Source organism: Alosa alosa, chromosome 5 (assembly GCF_017589495.1).
Source record: "Alosa alosa isolate M-15738 ecotype Scorff River chromosome 5, AALO_Geno_1.1, whole genome shotgun sequence".
Classification (NCBI taxonomy): domain Eukaryota; kingdom Metazoa; phylum Chordata; class Actinopteri; order Clupeiformes; family Clupeidae; genus Alosa; species Alosa alosa.
In genome coordinates, this window is record NC_063193.1 from 25,571,226 (window position 1) to 25,599,151 (window position 27,926).

At 42.1% G+C, this 27,926-nt stretch overlaps 2 protein-coding genes across 2 annotated transcripts in view; both read left to right on the plus strand.

The window, feature by feature from the left end:
- The window catches only part of si:ch211-158d24.2 (multiple epidermal growth factor-like domains protein 9), a 44,433-nt gene extending 28,093 nt beyond the window's left edge, over positions 1–16,340 (plus strand). Inside the window, exons 4-6 of the mRNA XM_048243737.1 lie at positions 906–1,055; positions 10,382–10,651; positions 14,940–16,340. Coding sequence (XP_048099694.1) covers positions 906–1,055; positions 10,382–10,651; positions 14,940–15,451 — 932 coding nt within the window. The 3' untranslated portion in view covers positions 15,452–16,340. The remainder of the gene's footprint in view (positions 1–905; positions 1,056–10,381; positions 10,652–14,939) is intronic.
- Positions 16,341–19,864: 3,524 nt separating this feature from the next.
- Positions 19,865–27,683, plus strand: LOC125294133. The gene is made up of 3 exons (XM_048242528.1): positions 19,865–20,219; positions 23,712–23,736; positions 26,354–27,683. The coding sequence occupies exons 1-3, from the start codon at positions 20,061–20,063 to the stop codon at positions 26,788–26,790; spliced, it is 621 nt and encodes a 206-aa protein (XP_048098485.1). The 5' UTR covers positions 19,865–20,060; the 3' UTR covers positions 26,791–27,683.
- Positions 27,684–27,926: the final 243 nt, after the last annotated feature.

Below are 27,926 nucleotides of genomic sequence, written 5' to 3' on the forward strand. Positions count from 1 at the left end.
CACACGCACACACACACAGTTCACAGTCCACCCTGTAAATATCATGTCTCACACACTCCGCGTTCATCAGAATATGCACCTGGGCTGAGGCCCATTCTTCCCACAGCATCACAGGTGGCACTTTAACAGCCTCTTTCCAAGATTTGTGATTGTCATGAGGTTTGTGCTCATTTATTCTCAAACTCTGGATGAAATACTATCGTACTAACATCTACTTATTTACATATCGCCTACATATATAATGTTACATATATAGAATATACTGTATGTGACATATTACTGTCGGATCAGTTGCTTTGGACCACAACCATAACTGGTGTGACGGGAATGTTGGAAAATGAACGTTCTAAAAAATATATGGGTTCATTCAGAGCGGCTCTGGGTTCATTGAATTCAAAATAGAATTTTAAAACCTTGAATTGTTGCGGAACGGAATCTTATGTTAGAATGTTCAAAAACCCACACCTTTAAGGGTTAATAAAGAAGCCTCTGTTTGTTGCCATGCATCTATACCCACTTGTCCACACGGTCATAAGTGACCTCCTTTCAGTAAAGCTGTAATCTTATGGAAATGGGGACAATTGTCCATTAGAAAACAGCCCAAGCCCGGCACGCACTCTTGTAGAGGGCATGGGATCTGTGTTACGTCACTGTACTGCCACGTGCAGTGTTTCTATGAGGAACTTAAATGCGTCAGCGCTTTGAGCCAGATTTTATTTGCTTTTGAAGTGCAGTCATGTTGTACAGAAAAGCAGAGAATCATACACCTGCTGTTATGACAAACCCACACTAACTTTACCGATGTCTCTGAAGATGACATTGACTGTGTTGCTGAAGACAGCCATGACTTACCCTCATGTGTGGGTGTGCCTCGGTCTGTGTGTGTGTGTGTGTGTGTGTTTCAGGTGGCTGTCTGGACTGCCAGGGGAACACTCAGGGCCAGAACTGTGAGGAATGTGTGCCTGGCTTCTACCGCCGACCCGGGGAGGGGGTGAGGCACGCCTGCGTTCTCTGCCCCTGCTCTAACCTCACCTCTTCTGGAAGCTGCCACCTCGGTGAGTAGTGTCAGTGTGTGTGTGTGTGTGTGTGTGTGTGTATGGTAGGGGGTGAGGCACGCTTGCATTCCCTGCCCCTGCTCTAACCTCACCTCTTCTGGAAGCTGCCACCTCGGTGAGTAGTGTCAGTGTGTGTGTGTGTGTGTGTGTGTGTGTGTATGGTAGGGGGTGAGGCACGCCTGCGTTCCCTGTCCCTGCTCTAACCCCACCTCTTCTGGAAGCTGGTGTGTCGGTGAGTGCTGATGTAGCCTAATCCATGTAGCCTAACCCCCACCAACCTGTCTGGGGCTTCAGTTTTTCTTACCTTTTAATCTCCCTTCATTTTAGTGGAATTATAACATGACAAAATCTGATATTCAAATATGAACTCAAAGCAGAGACATACAGACACAGACACCTCCAAATGCTCAGTCTGCCTCCCACTGTAGTATCCTTGAGAGGCACATCCAAGCATTCTAAACCAGGATTTTTACACATGCTCTCCATCGACACATAGCTGTGGTCTAATACTTAAGGGTTGCCCAAACAAACAGCATGCATGAGCTGTGAAGGAATGTGTGTGTGTGTCAGTGTGTGTGTGTGTGTGTCAGTGTGTGTGTATGTGTGTGCGTGCGTGCGTGCGTGCATGTGTGCATGTGTGTGTGTGTCAGTGTGTGTGTGTGTGTGTGTGTGTGTGCGTGCGTGCGTGCGTGCATGTGTGTGTGTATGTGTGTGTGTGTGTGTGTGTGTGTGTGTGTGTGTCAAGTGTGTGTGTGTGTGCGTGCGTGCATGTGTGTGTGTGTGTGTGTGTGCGTGTGTGAGTGTGCATGAGCATCTGTATTCCCTCTCTATCTGCCGTTGGTCGTAACTGCCCAGCAACAGCGGTTGTGGGTAGAAGCGTGGCTGAGGCTCGCCCATCCAGTCTGTGTTCGCCCTGCCCGCCTGTGTGTTGACTGAGGTGTCCTCAGGAGCTTATCTGCGTCGCGGCGACTGCCCACGGAAACAGCTGTGACCCTAGATTCTCACAAGCCCCTACTATGACCACGACCAGGGACCAGGCAGCCTTTGGGTGTCAGTGTATGTGTATCACACTCTATACCAGTGCACGTCTGCACATCAGGGCTGAGGATGCTCCTATTGAGATGGAATACTGAAGTAGAGTTATGCTATTTTTGAAGGCTTATGGAATACTGGAATACTTACATCTTTAGGCTTGGGGTTAGGGGAAACTTTACTAAATTACTTACCTTGTCTTCCTTCAAAGGCCATGCACAGATGTTCTGCCTTTGTGTGGAGGTATGATGGACAGGCAGGGGAGATGGTGGTTTGATTGGAGTGTTAGTGTTTTTTCTGTCAGTATTTTGGCAAGTCATAGCAACCACATTATTTTCACAGACTTTATGCACTGTTGATTACTGAGAGAATGTGAGGAGAATTATCTGCCCAAAGGAAAAAAAGAGCCTTTCTTCAAAGGTTAGACTGAGGATGTTGACAAAGAGAGAGCAAGACATCAGAGCCGCCAGGGAATCACTTTTTCTGTTTGAGAGCACAGTAGCTATGGCAACAGCATCCGCCCAGTGTCCAGGGCTTCTGGAAGCCCCTGAGGGTGACCTCTCCCTCTCTCTCTGCCCCCTCCCACACTCCCTGCTAGTCTTATCCAGCCCCTGGACTGTGATGGTGTTATTGCCTACACCTTGAGCCCAGCACAATCACCCACACATCCTTTTAATCCGATCCTAGCTTCCAGCTTCCAGCTCGTAAAAAAACAAAAAGCTCACGGCAGGATCGCAGTGCGTACAGACGCATTTGCCACAATACAGTCAAGTAGCCGCTCTGCCACAACTGACTAATCCTGAAGATATTTGGCAGAATATGTGATGAAAGGCAGCTTTAGACAAATGCCTGACAATGGAGGTGTGATAGGCAGGAAGAGAGAAAGGATGCTGGGGATGACCTGCAATGGAGAGGCACTGAGATTATGAAATGGAAGCCGTGTGTTGAACACTGTATTCAGCATGCACATCTTGGGAAAAAAAATTAAATCAACAGTGAGTGTGTTCATGCCGTCTGCTCTGTCATGCAGCAGTCATTTTATAGGGTGGATTAATGTCTGTTATCTCTCAATGCAGGTCAGTTGCTCTTTGTGTGTGTGTGTGTAAGAGCAGTCATTCTGCACTCCATGGTCTCTATCCCAGGCATAAATATTTTAGATCTCCGCTAAGGGTGCCTGTGTGTGCGTGTGTGCGTGTGTCTGTGTGTGTGTTTGTGAACACTTAAACTCATCTCTTGAGACTTGAACACATTCTTCCGCCTCCGTGACTTGTGAAATGAACCCCGGGGCGTTCAGCTCTCTCCACTGCCCTCAGTTCTGTTTGCCCAGGAACACTCATGCATGCACACACACACACACACACACACACACACACACACATATAGTATACACACACACACACACACACACACATGCACACACACACAAGCACACCTGTTTACGACCACCATATTCATATTCACAACAAAGCAAGGCGTGGTGTGTCTCTGTCAGGTCCATCAAGTCCATTCCAAAGGGGAGGCCCTGCCGGTCAGTCATCAGGTATCCCAGCCAGTGTGGTCACTGATCTGATAGAGACTGCTGCTCCGGGCCTCACGTGCTTTTACTGTTGGCATTTAGCGCAGACTGTTTCATTCCAACTGATACAGCCACTTAGATCCAAACAATGGGAAAAAAAGCAAAAGAGAATTGGCCAAAAACATATTTAAAGAGCAACAATAAGCATTATTCAAAAGTAAAATCTATATCGTAACGCCTCCAATTACCACCACTTTCGTTCGAAAATTCTAAAACAATGATGTTTTTTAATACTTAAAAATAACATTTGATAAATGAACCTTACATTTTTCAGTAGCCATAGGTGTGTAGATTTGAACCAAATCTGGTTTGGTTCTTACCGGGGCATTTACTGCCTGAAATATCCGATTTTGTTTACCACGCTCGGAGGTTAGTTCTGGCCTGGTGGGTCAAGCAGCATTACAACACTGTTTACAGCTTTTTGAGTCACGGTAAAATGTCATTTTTGGTACATAGATAATTTAGATACACCTATGGTGTGGGTGCTTGCGCTTCTTTAGGAATCCGCCGTCTTGGTTTGTATAGAAATGGATATTAAGTGACACATATACGCAAGACGGCGGAAATACGGGACCGACGGTAATAGGGGGAGTTCCAATATTATTATTATTATTATTATTATTATTATACAGTATATATAATAATAATAATAATAATAATAATAATAATATGACTAAATACTATGATCCAAATCCATGTGACCTTATTCACTACACTACACTACACAGTGCTCCCAATTCTGGGCTGATAGCACATTTTCATTACATTTCATTCATTTAGCTCTTTTTATTAGCTCTTTATCCAAAGCGATTTAGAAAATGAGGATTAACATTCAAGCTACATTGCAAAGGAGACCTTATCTATTACCAGAGGATGAGAGTCCAGAAGTACTAGTCAAAAGAGAAGGAAGTAGAAGGAGGTAAGACAGGAAGTGCATGGGAAGTGCATGTTAGGTGTGTTGGGTTGTTAGATGGAAGAGTTGGGTCTTCAAGAGCTATTTGAAGATAGAGAGGGACGCCCCTTCTCTGGTGGCACTTGGTAGCGCATACAGCGATAAAGATACTGATGATTGCCCGGTAACCAATGCCTATACAAAAAAAAAAAAAAAAAAAACTGAACCAAGTCACCACAGACAGAAGTGTTTCAGCCTTTTATAGCACTGTCGCCAAAGATCCTTGATTACTAGCTTTAACCCTCTCTGCTGTCGCTGAATGTGCCAGTCTGCGCATAACACAACATTTAGCGAGGGCAGAACTGATGCTTATAAACTCTAACTTATAACTTATAAACATCAGCCACTGCCATTGGTAAATGTCATACTATTTGCCAATATGCTGATATCAGTCAACAAGTATCAGACGATACTGATGGTGGGCTAATATATTGTATATCCCTACTACACTAACATCAACTGATGCATCGCTTGAATATGAAGATAAAAAACATGAACTTCTGTATTAACAAACCATACTTATTAATATGAGACTTTACAGGTATGGTTTGCGTAAGTTCACTGATGAATTGCTCTTTCCATCCATAATACCCAGGCTAACATTATTCAACTTCTTAGAACCACTAAGTAACAGTAAGCGCTGAAGCGCTGAATGTTTTATTAATGGTAAGCACTGCATTTAATTAATACACTGCACGGAGCTTTAATGTAAAACTACACATTTCATTCCAAGAGCTCAGATGTGAATGCAAAGAAATGAGAGTGGCCTAGATTGTTAGTGCTTGACTTAACTAGGGACTACTTCTACATGCAGATACAGGATGACAATGTCAGTGGCACATTTAGCTTCTCAGACTAGGGCAGTTTGTAATGCAGCAAAGCTTTCTTTAGGGTACAGACGTGAATAGCAATAGGCTACTGCTCTCAGAGTTTTTAGATCGTGATTCACCACTTTAATGCAATTGGATAACACTCAGATCAGTGTGCACTCAGAAACCCATCCTAATTTCCCTTTAAAATATACTGTCATTTTCCATAATTTACCCTGAAACCATGCAACAGCATTTAGTGTGTTTTTTTACTAGGGTTATTTGGCTTGGGAACTCCTGGGATTCTCCTGTCCATGTTGCCTTGTTATGTGGCTGTCAGCCTGTTAATTGCCATTATTACACGGCTCTTCAGAGTGCTGCAGAACGTTCCATTCACATGAATGGGCCTTCCCAACGTTCGGGCCTATGTTAAATCTACTTATTCCTCTGCTTGGTTGAATTTCCCATTGTCCTACGTAATTTAGAACGACCATTAACCGTATGTTATCTGCACACCTATGAAGTAGATCCATTTTTTGGCCGTATCACACTTGTATATTAATTCGCCAAAGTCGTTGTGAAGTTTAAATGAACTGTCACGTTGCATCCGAGCTGTAAAATGCAGACGTTCAGAACATTGCAACATTGTAGCATATGACGGAGGTGGCTTTTAGCTAGATGGATGACAGCAGGCTAAGTAAAATAGCGATGTTAGCAAAGCTAAAGTTCATCAGAATCTTGGGATACGCCCGCTTGACAACGGGAGAGATAGAACTAACGACTGGCCTTTGGCCGTAGCAACCATCCATTTAGAACTAGTAACGGCAGTTTGTCCTGTGAGTTGAGAAATTAGTTGATATGTGTCGGAAGAAATTAGTTCTACAAACAAGACAGTTTTAGCGATTAAAACGTTTAAATTGTAACAGGAAATGAACATAACGCAAGTGGCAACAGTGGAATAAGCGGGATAATGGACTCCACGGTGGTCTGTTCACAGAAGTTAATGCACTACGAGGTTTATGGGCCGTTTATACGAGAACGATTGCGAATGAAGACGACAAAATATTTTATCATAAGTGCCTTTCGTTTACACGGTGACCCCGCCATCAGGGCTTGAAGACGCAAAAATCTGAAGACTCCTTCCAGAGACTAGAGTTTTGAAGATGACCCGGGTTGCGTCTCCGTCTCAAATGGCTAAACCAAAGATCCTTGATTACCTCTCTGGCTAAACTGTCAAATTAGAATGTCTGTGCGTGACGTACCAGGGTTCTATCACACCACCACTCAGCGGTCTGGAATGCATATCCAATCGAATATCACATACTGCTTCGCGTCGGGGCCGTTTTACAACCTCGACCGTGCATTAACTTCTGTGAACAGACCACCGTGTCGTCCATTATCCCTTACATAAATCACCGGCAAAGCATTTAATCACCGCTGTCAATGGCAACGGGTTGATTAACGTCTTTCATATCCCTCCGCAAGAATTCCGTTCATTGAAAGGGAAAGTAAGCTAGTACGTTGCCACGCAACACCTGACATTGTCAAGTTCTATCTGTGTGGCGAACTATTTATTTTGTTAGCGGAAGACACGAAACGGTAGCAAAATCATTTTTAAAGATTAATTGTGTTAGGTTTCTTTTCTCGTTTTGGCAAGTAGCCGTGTAATAAGCGGGATAATGTATTGTCCGCCGGTAATTATCAGAAAATAAGTCCCTTCAGGTCGAAGCAAAACCCCTCAGCTGCGCGTCGGCATAGTTCGAATTACCCCCCCCAAAGAGACAGAAATATAAATTTTTTTTGGGGATAATTTTTCTGATATTGTGAAAAAATATCATTACAGTTAGGCCTACAAAACAAGTCAACTCCTATTTTCACTGTAGGAACATTTTAATGTAAAGCGATTTCAGAAACCCCTATTGTGGACTGTACCATTTTTAACCACCGTGGCGCTAGAAGCAACTGAGCAAGTGTCAACATTGAATGACAAAACGCTAGGTAAATTCCTCCAGTAGGCAAAATTTGGTTTGCTGCTGACATGCATAGGTAAATGTAAGTTGCTAACTGACGTCTAGCTTGTTGAAAATGTGTTATTTTACAACCTTCATTTATAAACGTGTTTGTTCTTTCATAGCTCATGTCACCTCGTCTTCATACATTGAATTACTGGCTACTTACCTGCTACTTACTTACCCACTGAGGCTAGTAAAGTGGACCTTGGTTAGTTACCAAGGTTAGTTAGCAAGGTAATTCTCTATTTAAATAAACCTTTAGCCTACATTGTGTTGAGGTAAAATCAATTGTCATTTCCAAGATGAACTCCATAGCCTAGGTGTCCATTCTTATTATATCTTGAATAAATTATTGTGCCCTTTTGAAATTAGTTTGGCACAAATCCTGTGTTTTTATATTACCGGTATGCACAAGAGGGTCTGATGTAGCTAAGCCTATAATATCAGTGAAACCTGTGGAAACATAAAAAGACCCAAGTAGCCTAGGCTAAATATCTGCTAGTTATTTGAATTTGTTTTTAATTGGTTGGTATTGTTTTTACATTATATTATTTCATATTTTTAGTTTGATAAATGTAGTTTCATCTGAGAACCCTGATACTATCTTAATGAAACTATTTTATTTTATTCAAAGAGACACTATGAGGAAAAGGAAAGGGCACAGAGACATCAGGCACTTTTTTGGTGCTAAAAGAGTAAGCAGGAAATATTAACACTAAGATCTACAAACAATTACATTAAAAGTGTAGGTGCAGTTAGGTTTTATACACTGTTCATATGTGTTAAGGAAAGGGGTACCCATGCAGCAGACAGGAGAGGCACAGGATAAAAGCCGTGAGCAGGCCGCAGGGAGACGACACGATGAGGGCAGAGGGCAGAGTTGATCAAAACAGTTCTCTTTGGATATACAGTATAAGAACGATGAGATATTCTGTAGCCTACTGATTATCAGTTTGTCGCATGTTTAGACCGTGTGTTGCACAACACGTTGCACTTGGCGATCACGGTGGGGATTGATATGGTAATAGACCATGATGGTCAGAAGAAGTGAAGGAACAGTACCCCCCAATTATGGTGGGGTAATTCACACTCTGTGCGTCGGGGTTCTGTTCTCCCTGTCGGGACTTATTTTCTGATAATTACCGGCGGACAATACATTATCCCTTACATATAAAAGGCTATGCAAAATGCAATGCATATTCCTTAAATGCCCATGAGTTTCTTTAGAGTGGAGATGCACAGAGTGGATTGAAAGTACCGGTAGTTGCAGAACGATGTTAAATACCTAGACAGGGCCCTAATTTGAATGATGGCCAAAGTGCAAAGTCTTAAGTGTAATTAAAGCTATTTTAATAACTAGGCAAACTCAATTAGCTAACTTAACACTATGAGCAAGACTTTAATCACAAACATGGAAAAGTCAGCTGAATGCATCCACATGCCACATGATAGCTCTGTAATTCATACACGAGAACTTTGCTTGTTGATAGACTTTGCCCATTGCCTGCCATTTAAATTATGGTCCACAGAACAGATACTCTTAAGCTATGTCACATCAAAGGAAAACCGTCTGCTCTATGATTTAGGCCACAGCAAGCAAATCAGGTCAAAACAAATGCAATTTACTGTTCCTCTTATGAGAGTCACAGGCCTCCAGGGGTTATCTGTAGTTAGGCTGTAGGCCTGTAGAACAGATAGATAACATAGATTTTAACCCTCCCAGCTTCCACCCACTCACCCCGCCTTCACAGAGCAGCCCATTCAGCGTGTACCATTGTCCATGTTAACCAAATTCCAAATCAGTGCATTTTAAACCAGTTCAGGTTGGGGTCGGAGGTCAGGGTTAGGCAGAGCGGCCACTTAAGGATGTCCTTCGAGACTGCTTCAAGCTCAGTTTAGAGGCCCTGCAGTGATGCATTTACGACTGTTGTTCTTGCTGGTTTTGTTTAAAGCTAGCTTGTTGATGAAAACTCAACCAGGTGTGTTCATTTTAACATTTTGTTTGAGTTTCAAGTAGATGAAAGTTACACCTGGAAAGACATTTGTATGTCGTAATGCAGTTTAACAAGAACAGAGGATTTTTGTCATTGTCCCAATAATATGGAATAAATGGAGTAAATCTGTTTGAGCCAATTATGTAATAGACAATTTAGGAAGCTTAAAGTCTACATGATAGCTAAACTCTGTAATAAAGTGGACTCCAGGGAAAGATTTCATGGCACAATGTCCGGTCTTTGTGGTGAGCACAATCCTGATAAAATAAGTATGTGATAATACTTTTTTATTACATAACCCACATTTAAACTGTTGACTATAGTGTAACACACTAATGATCATTGTGTAACAACACTTCATTCCATCACCCAGGCTTGTGCAAAATTCCAGAATTGAATTGAAACTGGCTCTTAAATTCCAATTAAATTCTTGAATTTCACTTGCATTTCAATTGAGGTAGCAAACAGGAAGCAGAATTACAATTCGAATTGTGCACAACACCCCAGAGCTCATCCTTTCCCTTATCCCAATTCTAACCACTCCTAACCTCAGTTCTATAACAGTGCTATTGTTCTTGTATGCTCTAATAAAGTGTATGCACAAGTGTCCTATACTTTAAAGCCTGTCTGCCAGGCTGAGACAATTTAAAGCCTTTGTGCTAAAGGTGTGCTTTTTGACTGAAATTAAATATCACATTAGTGCAGTGCCATCTAGTGGCCATGCTCAGAAGTGTGATTTGTCTGCCTCCTGCTCATACTGTAGTTGGTGAATGTGAAAATGCTGTCTCATGAGTGTCTCTCTCTCTCAAAGAGTTTCAACATCACACATGTTACATTATTAATTGAACTGTCTGCAAACATATTTGCATATACATTGATTTTGTTTTGAATACATGTTGCTGTATGTGTGTGTGTGTGCGTGTGTGCGTGTGTGTGTGTGTATCCCCTCAGACTTTGCCGGGCAGACAGTGTGTGACAAGTGTAAGGCTGGATTCGGCGGCGGCACCTGTGATATCTGCCGCGATGGCTACTACCGCTCGGGAGGGGTTTGTGTTCGCTGCGAGTGCAACGGGAACGCAGATGCCCGCTCCGCGCCACGCCTGTGCCACCCTGACACTGGACACTGCCTGAGCTGTGCCAACAACACAGCTGGGCAGCACTGCGAGCTCTGCGCCCCCGGCTATGTTGGCAATGCCCGCACACACAACTGCACTCTCAGGGGTAAGCGTGAATCTACCATGACGATTGTTGTTGGAAAATGGCATGACATTACTAATGCTGATTCATTCACAAAAATGAGATTAGTGATTCAGTGTGATTCACCAGACCAAAATGTTATTGCGCAATATAAAACAATATAAAACAACACCACTCACCAGTTGCCTGGCAACATGTTGTTTCAGACAGTTTACATCCGTATCAGCTTAAGTTACTTATAGCTGAAATCAACTATTTACAGCATGCCAGTGGGTGTAATCATAACAGTAAAATATCCTGTGCGAAATGTGCCTTCAAATGCACCTGTCACTATGAAACACTAGAAGACACATGGAAGATCCTGGGTTTTTAAGGAAATTAAGATGAAATGACTTTATATATTCCTAGACCTTTGTACTTTCAAGTACATGTGTTAAAGTAAATCATTCACAGGTATGTGCATCAGTCTGTGGGAAAATTTCCAGTAATTGGACAACACTTTAGCTGTTAAATGTCTACTCAGGTTATTGAGTGGCTAAGCTTTAAAGAAATGTAGCCATTACATGGATGATGTTATTTTGGGTTACTTTTGTCCTTGACCCCGGACAAAATAACCCCAAATAACTGAGATCATCCTTGCATTGGCTACATTTCTTTAAATCTTTAAAATTAAAACATATCTATCTATCTATCTATCTATCTATCTATCTATCTATCTATGTCATCGTTGAGGAACGCTCATTGTCATTGCTGTAGATCCTGCAGTTAGTTCCATGACCATCCATACTACAGTTTATCTCAGTCGCTTTGGTGCTTTTCTCACATCACTATTAACATTTGCACAGCAGTTAGTGCAATTCTCAAAACAATTAGTGCAAATTGCAAAACCTAGTGGATGACCTGCAAAAGCACGTCACTTGCTCAAAATGGATAGTCCATTCCTCAAAAGCAGGTATTCATGTCAATGAAACTGTCAGTGTCATCAAAATGAGAAGTCTTGACACCATCGTTTATGAACAAGATAGTCAAATGGCTTTGTCATGTTTTCATTATAACAGTTCTCTCAGTGTTTTCCAATGCAAAAAAAGTTACACATTGCTGTAGTTAGGTGAGTAAGTGAGTACAACACACTGAATGCATACATTTTTACTGTATGCTCTTTGCAATTCTACAGCACTGTGACAGAATTTGATAACTAGTTTAACAATTTTGTATGTAATGACTCAAGCAAAGAAATGAAGACTATTAGTTTTATTGGGAACGACTATTCAGCATTCATAAGTATAGTTCATTTTGACTAACATCACATAAGCAAATGATAATGTTAAAAAACAGCAGAGAATTGTATGAAAGCAACTGATACTGGTAGGGGTAATTTCAGGATCAGTTCCTGTTCTGTCTTGTCTTGTTCTCCCCGTCTAATATTTTTCCATGTCTGCTCCTCTTGTTTGCTTTGTTTACTTCCTGTGTTTTGTGCCAGGTGCTCTTTTGTTTGTTTGCCATGTGTCTCTGTTCCATGTGCCTGTGTTAGTTTAATTATGGTTTTCATCCTGAGTCTTGTTCCTAGTTCACCTGTGCCCTGTTAACCCCTTCCCTTTCTTGTTGCACTGTTAGGATGTAGCCTGTGTGTGTGTGTGTGTGTGTGTGTGTGTGTGTGTGTGTGTGTGTGTGTGTGTGTGTGTGTGTGTGTGTGTGTGTGTGTGTGTGTGTGTGTGTGCGTGCGTGCTTGTGGCGTGTGTGTGTGTGTGTGTATATATGTGTGTGTGTGTGTGTGTGTGTGTGTATATATGTGTGTGTGTGTGTGTGTGTGTGTGTGTGTGTGTGTGTGTGTGTGTATTTAAACCCTCTGTCTCCCTTCAGGCCCCGGTCGGTCTGGTCGGTCATTGATGTTGTTTCGTGGTTTGCGGTAGTGTTCATTCATATTAAAGATTCCTGTTTTCGCTAGTGATGGGGGAAAATGAAGCCTCGAGCGCTACTTGGCACATTTCCCCTAATGTGCCGACGCTTTGAAACATGGAAGACAAGGAAAACACAGCGACATCTGGTTGTTTGCATATATTATTGCAGCCACGGATTAGTGAAAAGAATGCCTACAACGTTCAACACAATGCCAAAGTTTCAAAATGTTTTCATTCATTACAAGTGTTGCAAGAAATTTGCATTTCTTTTTGTCTCAATTCGATACAATAAAATACGATTAGGCAACATAAACCCGTCACTCGTTGTCACGTGAAGATTGGTGTTTCCGTGGAGGCGTGTTATCCCAGTCAATGATCCAATCGGTCTCCCATCCACTTAACGACCGCAGTAGACACTACTTAGCTTCTGGACCAGGCCGAAATATTATCAACCTCAACACGCTATGGACAAGAGTGAAAAGAGGTGCCTAATTAAACCAAATCCTATATGGCCTAACATGTTTTGACGTTTCATGAATCAAACTTTCAATAAAAGGAAAATATTATGTCAGCCATTATTGTTAGGCCTACATAGAAATGATTAGCCTGTATTGCTTTTAAATTACATGATTGAAGTTGAGACAAGATTGCAACACAGACACGTTTTAATGTCATTGTTCTAAATGGCAAAGCTTTAGGCTAGGCCTAGGCTATTTCTTTTTTATTTCTATGTGCATTATATTATGGATTATGGACATTTTCCGGAAAGAAAAGAACGTAAATTCCCAAACAGAGAAAGCATCCTATATAAGGGCTACCCACAATTCGCCTGACTCTTGCAATACAACACAACTCATTCCGACACTAGAGCGGGTGCCCTGGTTCATGCAATTCAAAGCCTTTGAATCAGATTCCAAGCAGTCACGTGGGTGTGTGTCCCAAACGAAGCTTCAGACATCACACTCACAAACCGAGGCCTCGTTTGTCATCAGTCACGTGATTTTTTTTTTAAACGACACAAGCCTCAAACCGGGGCTTCATCTGGCACGCCCCTTTCTGCTCGACACAAGCTCCAAAGCCTCGCTTCATTGGGCACATCACTAGTTTTCGCTAAGTGTGCCTCGATCTCGCCTTGCCTCAACTTGCCCTGCGCCTCGGTCCAGCTCTCCTTACAGCTACTGTGACAGAGACACACCCAAGATGTGTTTGTTGGGAGACAAGTCCTGAAACCACAGCGACAATATTATTTTATAGATTTTATAGATAGTTCCCAGGTCAACCAAAACTATGTTTGTATGTATTTATTGAGATAAGCAGTGTGAGTTGTGATGCACCTCCTGTAATGTTCAACACTTGTCACTTTCTTTCTTCCCACGTCCTGTGCGACGTCAAATCAGACAAAATCTAGAAAAACGGTTGCTGCACTGTCTCAGATTTCTACCTAATATTTAGGTCCCAAAACTAAGACCTGTAAAATATTTTTTGTTAAAATTCCAATGTTTTCATACATTTTTTCACCCTTGATTTCGTATCATTTTTACACTCACCCCATGGTCCTTTCCGGACCCCACATTCTCCACTGTCCTGCCTGATTAAAGGCATAAAAAGCCCCAAAAATATATTAATAATAATAAGAAAAAAAAGTATTATTGCTTGCCTGCCCAAACTTTGTAGGATGGAAGACAGACATGATCTCGGTATGATTGGATCGTTACAAGTCTGAACTACATGCCCATTAGTTTATATAAGGCCCTAGATATGGGATAAAGTGCAAAACTGGTGATATTGAGGGTCTTGTAAACCCATTTTTGTATCCACATGGCACCAATCATTAATTTGTCTGCAAATACAATACTTTATTAATGTTGAGCCAATATTTAAGGTCTCTAACAAATGCACATGAAAATAGTAAGGATAAAACAAGGTGTGATTGTATTTTTTGTTCATAGGACAAAAATGGCATGTGGGGTATTTTGTAGGAACACGAAAATCAATGTGGGAATATCTCAGTTTATAGTCATTTTGTGTATAAAGTGGCAATGATGTACCATGTTTCATTCATACATAAATACACTTACTTGGTTACATTGTATACTTATAGGTTTTCATTCTTGGCCCTGGAGCAAAACTATGATTTTAAACTTCATTTATCTATGGTACAACATTGTACACTTTGTACACTAAAAGCTCATACACTGAGCTACTTTCACATATGACCATGGCCTGTACAAGAAGTTGTGTAGAGTCGTGTACTTATTACTAGATTATATTACTTATGTCTGTGTGTGTGTGTGTGTGTGTGTGTGTGTGTCTGTGTGTTTGTGTGTGTGTGTCTGTGTGTGTGCTTGTGTGTGTGTGTGTGTGTGTGTGTGTGTGTGTGTGTGTGTGTTTTTTGTTGTCTCATCTCTTTTCAGCTCGAGTTCTTCCTGGCCCAGAGTTGACAACCAAACCGAGCCCCCCACTTCCTGCTGCCACCTCCAGCCCCCCACAGCCCAGCTCCAGCAGCAGAGACCCAGCCCCCCCTCCTGCCTCCTCCACCACCACCAGAACCACCACCATGGCCCAGGCCCTGCTCCCCAGCCTGGCGGCCCCGACCCGCAACTCCACGGCGGCCGCGCTCACCGTCGTCTCCTGGACGCAGTTCAACGTGGTGGTGCTGGCAGTCATCATCGCCGTGGTGGTGCTCCTCATGGGCTTCGTGGCCGGTGTCTACACGTATCGCGAGTACCGCAACCGCAAGCTCAACGCGCCCTTCTGGACCATCGAGCTCAAGGAAGACAACATCAGTTTCAGCAGCTACCACGACAGCATCCCCAACGCTGACCCGGCGGGACTCCTGGAGGAGGACCCGTGTCCAGTCGCACCCAACGGCCAACTTGCGCTCACCACTACCACCACCGTGCCCAACATGTACACCAAGGCATGAGGCGGCAGCAAGCTGGAGATGGGCTGTACAGAAACCACTACTCCAACCCCCTCCTCCTTGAGAGAGAGAGAGAAAAAAAATGAGAAATGAGAACCCGAATGAAGAGACAAAAACTCAGCTGATGGTCAATCAGCCCTGACGTTGAGAAAGGCTTTTGCTCAATGCTAACGCTAGTTCTTCACAAGTGCTTCCGTCTTCCGTGTGTACACGAGTGTGAGAACGAAAGACTTGGGAAGGGGCTTGCACCCGATTGGTCATTAAGTGTACAAGCACACACCCCGAGATGTAAAGGGAATGCTGGTGCTCAAGGGAGTTTGTCACTGTAATCACGTGCATAACACATGTGCAGCTTTCAGTGACCTCTCATGACCTGAAGGAATTTTGACTCAGCCAGTTGTCCTTCCTATGTCATCAGAACATCCAGGAATAACGGAAAAAGCTTCAGCAATGTTGGACACTCAAGCAGCTTGTCAGGGGTCAAACCTTTTGTCCTTCATATTTCTAAATGTGTGTGTGTGTTTAGGGGTGGGGGGGTAGTCCTGCCTCTTTCAAAACACGGACCTATTCTGCCTGATATCTCATATCTGCAATACGGGACAGGACTGGGGGCAGGTTTGGGGTGGGAGATACTCCCAATGCAGACATAGACACCAAACACCAAAGCATGGCTTCTCCACCTCCTGCACATACGCTAATAACCGGCTCAGGAGCTGTTCTGGCCAGGATCTGGCCCAAGTCCGATTTGCCAGGCCGGATGGGATCCCCCCCAGTACCTTGTAAATGTAAATGTAAATCAGGTTTCTCGGCCAAGTATACTTACGTATACAAGGAATTTGGTCTCTGCATTTATCCCATCCGTGAATTAGTGAACACACAGTGAATACACAGTGAGGTGAGCACACACTAACCCGGAGCAGTGAGCTGCCTTGCTACAGCGGCGCTCGGGGAGCAGTGAGGGGTTAGGTGCCTTGCTCAAGGGCACTTCAGCCGTTCCTACTGGTTGGGGATCGAACCAGCAACCCTTCGGTTCCAAGCCCAAAGCCCTAACCAGTAGGCCACGACTGCCCCTAGATATGAGTGTTGATTTTTTTGACCCCGACGTGATTTGAACATGCAACCTTCTGATCTGGTGTCAGACGCGGTACCGTTGCACCACGAGGTCCCACAGTCCCAAGTATCGGCTGTGGGCAGTGGGCATGAATAGGTTCTTCTGCTCAGAATGGGCCTGGATACTACTGCACACATACTGTACATGACCCGCACAGACAGCTAGAAACACAGGGGACACTGTGACCTATGTCCAGGAGCTTAGCTGTGTGCTAGTGCATTCAGCAAAGCTTGACTTTACTTGGTACAGTGGCCATTCTTCCATATCGAATGACACTGAAGCTAGATCATCTGTTCCGAGGTAGTTATTGTCCTCAATTACTGCTTGTCCTATTTCTCGTTTTATAACCACCTTACTCACTCCTACTGTGAATTACAATAATTAGTAGCCTACACTCATTGATTGTAATACAAAAACAAAAAACAGTCAATGTGTTCCCTTGAATCTGGAAAAGATGGCTCAGATTATCACTACAGTCACAACTATATGTGTATAACGAATCTAAGCATATTCATCTAGCTGTAAAAGTGTGGGTTTTTAAACATTTGTGACACATTTTATATGAATCTCAAAGGAAAATGGTCCTTTGCTAGTTCCTTAACAGCTTAAATTGATTCATTTGATTTTGCGGTGTTGGAAGATTGGAATATTGGTTTTAACATGGGAAGATTGGAATATTGTTCCCCACGTATCATGAAACTCATTAGTGCTGTCTGTTTGAAATGTGGTTGAATTTAACTTGATACAAGCCAGTTTCATTGATCAAAAAGGCTTTTCCCTTTTTTAAATTCACTTAATTTGAAATGGCTCTTTTTTCCACTCACTTTGCCATCGTTTCACAGACTTTTGATCACCCCTGTCTTATCAATATCATTTCAATTGCAAATTGAAGCCGAACAAACCAGAAATGTATTCTATTTTTATTCTATTCTATTTATTAAATTAGAATACACTGGTCTAGAAAAACACAACTGGAGAATACAGGATTCTTGAATACAATGGCCACAATTTTAACAATCTTTTTTCTAGCACAGCATAACAGAGCTGAACTCTGGTGCAGATTGCATTGCTCCAAGCCTCACACAGCCTTATTGGTGGTCCTCCTCAATCTCAGCCTTCATACATAGGTTTGATGTCATTGCCGCTTTCCTCCTTTTTTTGTCGGAGCTCTACCTCACATAATTCGGGTAAGCAATGTCTCTGATTGCAGATGGAATACCGGATCCGGGTCAGATCAAGACTAGATCTGCGCTGGTATATTTGGGATCAAGGGTCAAGGATCAGTGGCTGAAGGGTCATCCTGTACCATGTTGTTTGTATATTTGTTTATCTGTTCTACTTTCAAGATGGTTCCTGCTCCCTTGGTTATCAGTACGAGCTATCGGTTGGAAATGGGTTATCCCAACCTTTATTCAGACAGGACAGAAGGACAGGAAATGAGTGGGGCAGTGTGGGTAGGTGTTTGTACTGTATGTGTGCACATCTGCGTAGGGGGTGTGTTTGCTGGTGTGCACATGTGAAAGTGTGTGCGCATGTGCATGGGCTGCGTACTATGTGTGTGTGTGTGTGTGTGTGTGCGTGCGCAAGTTTTTTCAGTGTTAATGAGTTACAGAAAAAAGGTGAGTTTTTTTTTTTTTTTACATCTCATTTTTTTTAATCTTACTTTGTTCTCTTTATTGAGTAAGAAGATTAGATTAAACTTTATTGTCATTGTGCAGAGTACAAGTACAAAGAAAACGAAAGAAAGTGTCTTCATTGACAGAATATGTCTTTTCAAAGCTATCAAGTAATTATGATTAAAGCTATGCTTAAAGTGACACCCAGATAAGCATTTGTTGGGGATTGAGGACTGGACATAAAGTCCAGAAAGCTAACAAAAGCAATTAGGCCCACAGCATTACACAGCTTTATATACCACCGACAAGACAAAAAAATATTTCATGCATCACTAAAGTGCTTATGCACATGAGGGCATTGTGTATGTGTGTGCGCGCACACACACATGCGTCTGTACGTAAACAATGGCGTCATCTCGCTTCTTTAAGGTTCAACATTCTGACAGGTTGAGTGTAGAACACCACTGCTGCTCTTGTTGTGTTTGTGTTTCCCCGGTAATTGCCTAATTATTTATGTTTGTGTTTCCCCGGTGATTGCCTAATTATTTGTGTTTGTGTTTCCCTAGTGATTGCTTAATTATTTGTTCACTCCTCTTTCTCCCTTCTTCCCTTCTGTCTGTCTGTCTTCATCCTTCTTTCCAATTCGCTAATGATAATTTGTAAATAAAAACATGAAGTTGTACAGAAGAATGTATATAAATATAGATATGTTCACAGAGTATTGTACAGGATGTATACATTGTTTTCTCCAGTGGGTCTGTGACCTAAGCTTTCACTTCACGTCCAACTCTGATTCAAGATGCACAAGCAGAGACATGCAACGACCTTCACAATGAAAATAACTGATGCAAAGCTTTTGTTATGTGTAGTCACTGAGATTATTGTTTTGGGCGAGGTGTGGGAGTGGGCACATTGTTTGTGTTTTGGGCCGGAGGAAAGGTGTTTGCACTGGCATTCTCTAACTATCGACCCAAAACTATATTTTTATTTTATTTTCAAGGCTGCACTTGTATGACCAGGATTAACATGGTGTGTAATATACGACCTGATACCATGTATCTGTGTACTATATTATTCAGTATTCAATAAAAAAAAGTTAATTCTGTTCATTGACTTTTCATAATTCTCATTATTGTTATTATTGTTGTTGTTTATATAATTGGTCCTGACTGAGCTTACATAATAGGCCTATATTATTTAACCACATGAATTCCAATACAAATCTCAAGTTTTTGCCTGAAATTGCACTGTGCCTACTTACGAGGCCATTGTTCCCACCTCTTTTGGGGCCTACCATCAAATGTAGGAAACAGTCAGAATATCTATGTGATGTACTGTACTGACAGAGTTACAGAGGCTAGAATAATAGTTTTTTTCTTTCTGCCAGATTACAAGCATCTCTGAACTGACAACATTTCAGCCCTCTAGGTCATTTGATATCACTTAGAAACACAACCAAGCCCTAGCACCCGGTCTTGTGAAGCTGTGTGCAAAAGTAGATCAATATAGAATGAAAATATGAGTGCTCTAGGCCATTATTTGTCAAGGTATGCTCATGCGTTTTGTAAAATGCCAGTGACATTTCCACTCGTGATCACTCATTGAATGCCTCTCGTCCAATCAAAAATGAACGTGTTGCTTCATTGGCCTCCAGTTATTGTTGCCCGCTGGTTGTCCCCACCAAGGCGACGTACGTGCGGGAGCGCAACAAATTGCCCTGATACTTCCGCGGACACGGTTGGTCTACGTCTGAGTAGTCGAGCCTATTCGAAACCACCTATGCAAATAATGCACTGCTGCTCACTTTGGGGCGTAGGCCTACACGAGTCACGACTGGATAAATAGCCGGGATTTTTAATCGCCTTCCAAATGGAGCAAATTCGACATGGAAAGACGAGTCGATATGGAGCTCGCCCATCACAGACTGGCGCAGTGTCGAAGTGAAATTAATTGTAAAGTGTGCATCTCCTTCACTGCATCTGTGGTCATTTCTACATTTGCATGCACCTTGGTGGTCTTTCACCTATTGGGTGTACAGTCAACGGTAAGGGAAACACATTTTGTTGACGTTCTGCAAGCTTGCGGCAGTATAGTAGGCCCATGGGCGTCGGAGGCATTCTGAAAGTGGGTGGGACATTTCAGCGGGGGGTATGGGGGTCCTCCCCCAGAATTTTTCTTTTGGACTAGATGCAATTTCCTGAATTCTGGTACATTTTAACAGGTTATTTAGATACTTATATATAACAAAATAAAGCTATTAATTCAATGACTAATTCGGAACCAGCTTTATTAACCTCATTGTAGGCTATAGTTAACCATGCAGTTGCAATATCTGTTCAATTAAGTTATTTAATGCTTTGAATGCAACCCCGGAGTGGCTATCGGGATCTTCGGGAGGATTCCCGGTGGGGCGTTAACTTTTTGTGCCAGTCTGAATGTCGTGAGCTTAAATATATTGTTTCTGAAGTTCATTTGCTGCGCCTTCGCGGCACCTTAGCAGCCTACATGTAGAACGGTCGCAGCCCCTTACTCGCAGTTTCCCCAAATATTAACAAAGTAGCACTCACAAAAACTGTTTGGAAGTCGCAGCTATATCTAGTCTATATTTGCAATTAAGGGGAGTTTATGAGCGGCCCCTCCTCCAGTGGTACGGTCCTAACGAACGCCAGGGTGACACACAGTCACAGTAATTGAGAGTTAAAAAAAATCGTTATTCTTCCACCGTCCAGTCCACCTAGGGTTGCCACCTGTCCAGGATTTTCATGGTCTGTCCAGGAAAATAAAAATAAAATCCTGGACACTCAATGACATTATTTGTTTTTATTCCACATAAGCAAAGAAGCAGAACCTAATTATGTATTCCCCCTTCTTTCTCAATACTGCCCCCTAGGTGTGCACAACTAAAAACTGTTGAAAATATAACAAAATAATAAAGGTCTGCTATTAAATAAAGCAATTAACTAAACAAATAATTAGAAATTGTCATTCTTACTAATTTTAGCTATACAATTGTCGCTTAGAATGACGGTTTTTATCTTGGGTTAGATGTGCGAAAGGCGCCGTTGCTTACAAACAAAAAGGTCGATTGGATGGTCAAAATGTCCAGGATTTTTGTCAGACACAGGTGGCAACCCTAAGTCCAGCAGCTGTCAACATACAACGGAAAACAGGCGATTTCGGAAGGTGTGTAGCCTATCTGCTTTAACTTTTTTAATCTAGGCGGCATTCCACTAACCTGGCAATAGCCAGATGAATTTCGCTCCGCCTAGCTCCACTCATCCATCTGGAACCGATCCATTGAAGTGTTGCTTCAGAAGGCTGGGCCTAATCAAAAAATGCTTGCATATGATTGAATAAGCCACTTGTCCGTCATCTATTGACGTGCTACTTCAACCACTCACATCGGCCAACCCGTGGACGCTTAATAACAGACTCACAGTCGCTTCTACGCTTATGTCACATATATGAAACTCCCGCCCTAAGGCCCTGATTGGCTAAACCATAAAGTTGGTTGGAGAAATCACTCTCAATGGAAGAGGTCCCAGATGGATGTGAGTGAAGCTAGGCGGAGCTAAGCGGAACGACATTCATCTGGCTAGGGTCAGGTTAGCATTCCACCCAGTCCACCCAGAGTCAGAGGCCTACCCTCTGTGATATGAATGAATGTTCTGCCTTCATATGCTCAAGCAGGCCTTTATGTCCATGGCGCAAATGTAGAGTCCGACTTGCTGCAGCCACAATCATCTTGAAAGTAGCCTATAGCCTAGGCCTGACAGGAGATAACATTATACAATTTACACGGAATTTTTCTCCTCTGTTGATCTCGCGACGTTGTTGGCGAATTTGTATATGCTTATAAAAACAAAATACCACTTCATTTCGGGTTAAAATGCATTAACGCGCGTTACTTCGTCCCGACTCCTGAGTAAAATATTTACCAATTGTTTTGTAATGCCTTACATTAGCCTATCACGTTACAGCAAATTAGGCCCATTAGGCCTACATTATGCCACTTTTATAATGCGTTACTTCCAACACTGTATAGGCACAACAAAACACTAAGGGGAATTAACCCAAGTGCGTGCGTAAAGTAAAAAAAACGCGTAACTACGCATATTTCACCCTGCCAGAATTCTCCCCTGTGTCATTTACGCGCGATAGAGGGAGTTACGCGTGTTGGCACCCCCAAACTCTGGGTGTTTCTTATGTGTACAACTCTTGCGTGCATTCGGCCACTGACTTTCCAGCTGGGTCTCCAACATGTCACTCTCAAGCTCAGTCGCTTGTCGCCTTGCCAGAGCTTGCCAGAGGCTGAATCACGCTACTACATTTAAACACAATTGTTGCCACGACTCGCAGCATTCCAGCCTACGAAATTACTAAAAAGTAAATCATGCATAATTTAAAAAATAACTCAATAGGCTACTTGGCTATGCAATAAGGTTTCCATTACAGCCCAGTGGACGATCAATGAATGCATGATCAGATGGTTTGGGGGGGTCCAAACTAACAATTTTAAAAAGTGGGTGGGACACGTCCCACTCTCGTATAATGGCTCCGACGCCCATGCTTATACTCTTTTTGAGGGATCATTCATTTACTGCGTTTATCCCAATTCGTGCATTTGTGAAACACACTCAACACAGAGTGCACACACAGTGAGGTGAAGCTAATGCCGACGCAGTGAGCTGCCTGTTACAGCGGGAGCTGTGAGGGGTTAGGTACCTTGCTTAAGCCTTAAGGGAACTTCAGCCGTTCCTACTGGTCGGGGTTCGAACCGGCAATCCTCCAGGTACAAGTCCGAAGCTAACCTAAGATAACCAGTAGGCCACGGCTGCCCCACAGCAACTAATGTTTTATAGTCAGCAGATAGACAGCCCTTTCAAAAGGTCAGTTGGTATCAACGAAGAACCTGGCTTAATCAAAATTGGGTTAAATGTCTTGCCAATATCTTCTGCCTAATCGGCCATCTGATGTTGGAAATGATAGAATCAAAATTTGACAATAAAAATGACAAAGAAGTCCGCACACTAGACACACTAGTGAAGTCCGCACACTAGAGCTCCATTATTTTTTTCTTTTTATTCACCACATGTGACGTTTCGGGACACACTGCCCTTCCTCAGACATAAGACAGGTACCTAGCAGCCCATACTTATACTAATTGAACACCTGACATCACATGATGCAAGTGATTAAAGTGCCGAGTGCAAAGTGCTTCAAGTGCTAGTGTGCAATATGCAAGTCACGTGTCTGCAAGGGGTGAATAATGCTAGGATATTCTGGTCTTTAATGGCCGTGTGGTTTTGCCGATATATGCCAAGCCACACGGGCATTTTAGCATGTATATGACATTCAACGTGTTACAGGTAATAATAATACCTTTGACGTTAAAGGACTTCCCTGTGCGCACATCTAATGTTTTTTAACATTTAGATGTGCGCACCTTTTTCTACATTATTGGAAATGATAGAATCACCTTTTGCATTCAACCAAGATGTTAATCGTTTATCATTCTCTTGTGTCTTTTGTAAAGGTATCTCCTGTAAAAGAAGCAACAGGTAATTATAATTAATAATTCATTAATAGAATAGTTATAGTTGTAGGCTAGCCTAGCAAGCGTGGGGATGTGGGTGTTATGACGTAGGCTCCACACTTTTCTATCCCCCACACTTTTTGTCAGATTAAAACGAAAGTAAAATAAGTTCTCCAGGGGCATATCGATAGCACGCGTGGATTCACCCCCCCCCCCACACACACACACACACTTTTTGTCACGAACATGTAGAAATGCAGGGAGTCAAAGACGTTGAAAGCACCAAGCCACTTGTTTCTGTGTAGAAATGCCCTTGGCTACTGACACGGCGGTGCTTCCCACGTCTGATTATTTGCAAGATTTAATAGCAAGATTGAATGGTATTCTGGAATCGCTGACTGAAAGAAAAAGAGATTAAAAAGGCTTCCCCAATCAGGAAATGCTTATTAATTTGGTGTCATCAACTATAGAGACATAGCCTAGGCCTACAATTGGTACCCTGTCAGCACAAATACGTCTCCAAGACGCCTGGAAAAATCTGAACAGCTTAATTACATCGCGTTCCATTTAGAACGTCTTATTTGATCTTATTTTGATCTCACAAACGTCAGCGGCATTTCACTGCCATTGTGTGCATCTTAGAACATCTTAGTTTTGATCTTACAAACGGCGGCGTCAAGACACATTTGCAGTTCTACATCATATCAGTAGTAGGCTTACTCAAATGGAATGCCTATGCGCGCTCATGCAATGTGTCAAAGTCAAAGTCAAAGTCAAAGTCAGCTTTATTGTCAATTTCTTCACATGTTCCAGACATACAAAGAGATCGAAATTACGTTTCTCACTAACCCACGGTGAAGACAAGACATATTTTACCAATTTTAAGTCCACAGACAAACATAACATTCAAAAACAAAAAAGTTAAATAAGTAAATAAGAGGGCACATATAATAATGAAAAAATAAGAGCAGCAAATGTGTGCGTCCTGGGCGTGGGCTAGAAGCAACACTATTAACAACAACGTGGATTCCTGTAACTATCAACGGAAACAGCATATAAACTGCATAGCCTAATATAGTCTTTAAATTGACATTAATTAAGCTGGTAGGCTATATGCAATACAATTTATTTCTATTCCCTTTGCATACGTTTGGGTAGACTTCAAACGTTTTTGAATTTGATCTTACAGTTCTGTCATTATTCTGTGTCTTGACACCCTGTACAATATTTTCAGACTACTGAATATAGTGACAAATTTGGCAGCACTCTGGTCTTTAATCAGCAGATTTGGCTCCACAAGGGCCAGAATCAGATGAGGTGCCTCCTATGCAGAATCAAAGTTGATGGCAAGGATAGTGAATCGGAAGAGTGGACATACAGTAACTTTATTGTGTTTTAGTGTAATGACACAAACAGACACCCTTTTAGGCAAGCAAATTGCTAGTGCTTCTACCAGTGAAATGTGGTCTTCCAATATGCCAGTATGTGCACGCCGTTACTTTTAAAGCTTTAGTTTTTGTGATGTCAAAATAGAATTTTAATGAAGGGATTTGTCTACTGTATGTCAAAGAGTGAACCCACTGGTGCCATATATCAGCATACTTTATGACATTTACATCAATATCTGTCTTTGAACTTGCCATATAAAGTATATATCTAAAGGGAAACTTTGCTGCTGTCATTTATCCCTCTCAGTTTGTCGGTCATCACTATCCCAACAGAGAATGCACTTTTCGTTTGAGCCACTGCGAGTCACGTATATTACGCTGATAGCGTAGCGTGAGATGACATGTCTTGTCATGAGTTTTACAGTGCATCTGTGCAAGATAAACAAATAGGCTAGCCTACTTGCTGCAGAATAGCCAAAAAAACAACAAAAAATAAAGGACTTAATCACACAAAGTACTACTATTTTACTGACTATAAAAATAATAATTATGTAGGAAGTTTAAAACCCAGAATTGACCTGCACACTACAAAAGTGCACCGAATTCAACACAAATGACTCAATACACTTGGAGAATGTATGAGTCCTTTCTTTTCCAGATATCTTAGGATTTCGCCGTAGTATCGTTTCAGTATCGAGCATCGTGATATTTATGCCAGGTATCGTATCGAAGTCATAATTTTGGTATCGTGACAACACTAATTTCAACCTGAATATTGGTTGGGACATTTCAGTCGTAATTTGACATTGGTGTGGACACGTCCTTCGGTCCCCACGCAAATCTACGCCCCTGAATAAGTATATCAATGGTACTGTATAGTGTTATATAGAGAGAGTTATACACAAAGGAATTTGGTTTCAACATATGCAACAGTAATAAACAAAATACGATATATGCTGCAGAAAATGAATATAGTTATTATTAATACTAAGATTGCATTAGATTAGATATAGAGATACATATTAATACAAATAATCATAATCATAATATCTTTAATACCTTTAATAAATAATAATAAATGTACCTTTCACTATGTAGCATGTGGATACAAAGTCAGTTGAGATGCAGTTAGCATGTAGCTGGGAATGGCAAGGATTATCTTAAGACAAGTGCAGATATGTAAGTAAGTACTACAGCATATTTTGTTTTTAACTGGCTGCTGCCCTCTAGCCCACTATTTTGTACTTCTGTTAGTTTGCAGCGATGTCGATGGAGTCCTTAGTTGGCAGAACAGCTCCAAAGAGGACCTCAACATGGAGTACAATGACAGCGAACGGAGCCTGGTCATTCCCAAAAAGGGCTTTTACATCATCTACCTGCAGATATCCTACCGTTTCACAGAAAACTTCATCTGCAAGGGAGACAACGTGGTCCTGATTCACGAAGTGATCAAGCGGAGTCTGCTGAGATACAGTTACACAAAACCTAAGAACGTTATCAGTTCCTTAGAGACTGTGTCGTGCACAGAAAAGTACTGGGGGAGAACCACACACAGCATGGCCAGGATATTTTTCCGCAAGGAAGACAGACTCCAGGTGAAACTGAGCTCTAACTGGTCGCTGGTCGATATTTACGGTCCACATGGGACAAAAACATTCTGGGGAGTGTACCTCGACAGGGACCTCAAATAGGTGTCATTTTGCACAGTGCAGGCTGTATTGAGTCGAAATGTTCATTTTGCAAATTTACATCAATAAAAATGCTGATGTACTGTATGGAAACCATAGATGAAGACGCTGTACTGTGGTGCCTGAATGTATGCTGTGGGTTTGGTGCTCGTGGATCGGGTAGTCTTTCTGTATTAGTGATACCGTTAACTGTAAACAGAAACTATCTAGACCAGTGGTCGCCAACCCGTCGATCGCGATCGACCTGTAGATCTTTAGGACTTGCCCAGTAGATCCAGAGAATAACAGGAAAAATAAAAGCACAGTCACCAAATTCCTGCATGGTCGCCAACGTTTACAGGGCCAAAAAATCAGCGCAGGATTATTGGTATAGCGCATGATTTATTCAAAACCCGCAACTCAAATTATGTATGGCGTTGATAGGCTATTTTTGACCTGATACCTTTGCCTAAATAAAAGACCTTAAATTGGAAGTATTTTAGCTTTGATTCTCTTTTGACGCTTCATGGTAGATCTTGACTTTGTTCAGGGCGAGGTCAGGGATCTTGGGCTCAAAAAGGTTGGTGACCACTGATCTAGACTAACTGACTAGAGACCTAACTAGAGAAGGAACAAAGACACTTTCTCTCCAAAGTGACCAGAAGTTCTTCCTTCTTTTTTACCAAATGATATTGATATCATGTATGTGTGCGAGTGTGTGTGCTTTATCTGATCTCAGCGTTGCTGTGGGTGTCACGTCGTCACAATATCAATTCCTGTGATGGGTGACATTTGCTTGGGAACATGTGCCTTTTTCTTCAGATCTGTATCTGCCTTTGTATTTCACACACTTTCACTATCATCAGCAGAATATGTTATATATGTATATATGTAAAGTAAATATTTTCAGTACTGTATCATATTATTCTTCATGCTAGACAATAAGAATTGAATGCACAAAAGGTAGCCTGATGAGCTAGACCCACATCAAGATGTAGGGTCTGGGGACTCACCATTCGCAGTGCCCAGTTTGAGGGGCGGGATAATCGGTTGTCTTTCAAATTCCCTCTGCACGCTATAGGATAGGGCTACAACTCATGAGTCCCATGCGTTTTCCCACCAGCGGAGCTATTGGCTAGTTCAAACTTTTGCCAACTTAA

Bases quoted from the DNA above. Each gene is read 5' to 3' on its own strand.
- LOC125294133 (XM_048242528.1), top strand. From the start codon at position 20,061: ATGGAAAGACGAGTCGATATGGAGCTCGCCCATCACAGACTGGCGCAG. The intron at 20,220-23,711 runs GTAAGGGAAACA...TCTTTTGTAAAG, and splicing joins TATTGGGTGTACAGTCAACG to GTATCTCCTGTAAAAGAAGC. The intron at 23,737-26,353 runs GTAATTATAATT...TACTTCTGTTAG, and splicing joins TCCTGTAAAAGAAGCAACAG to TTTGCAGCGATGTCGATGGA.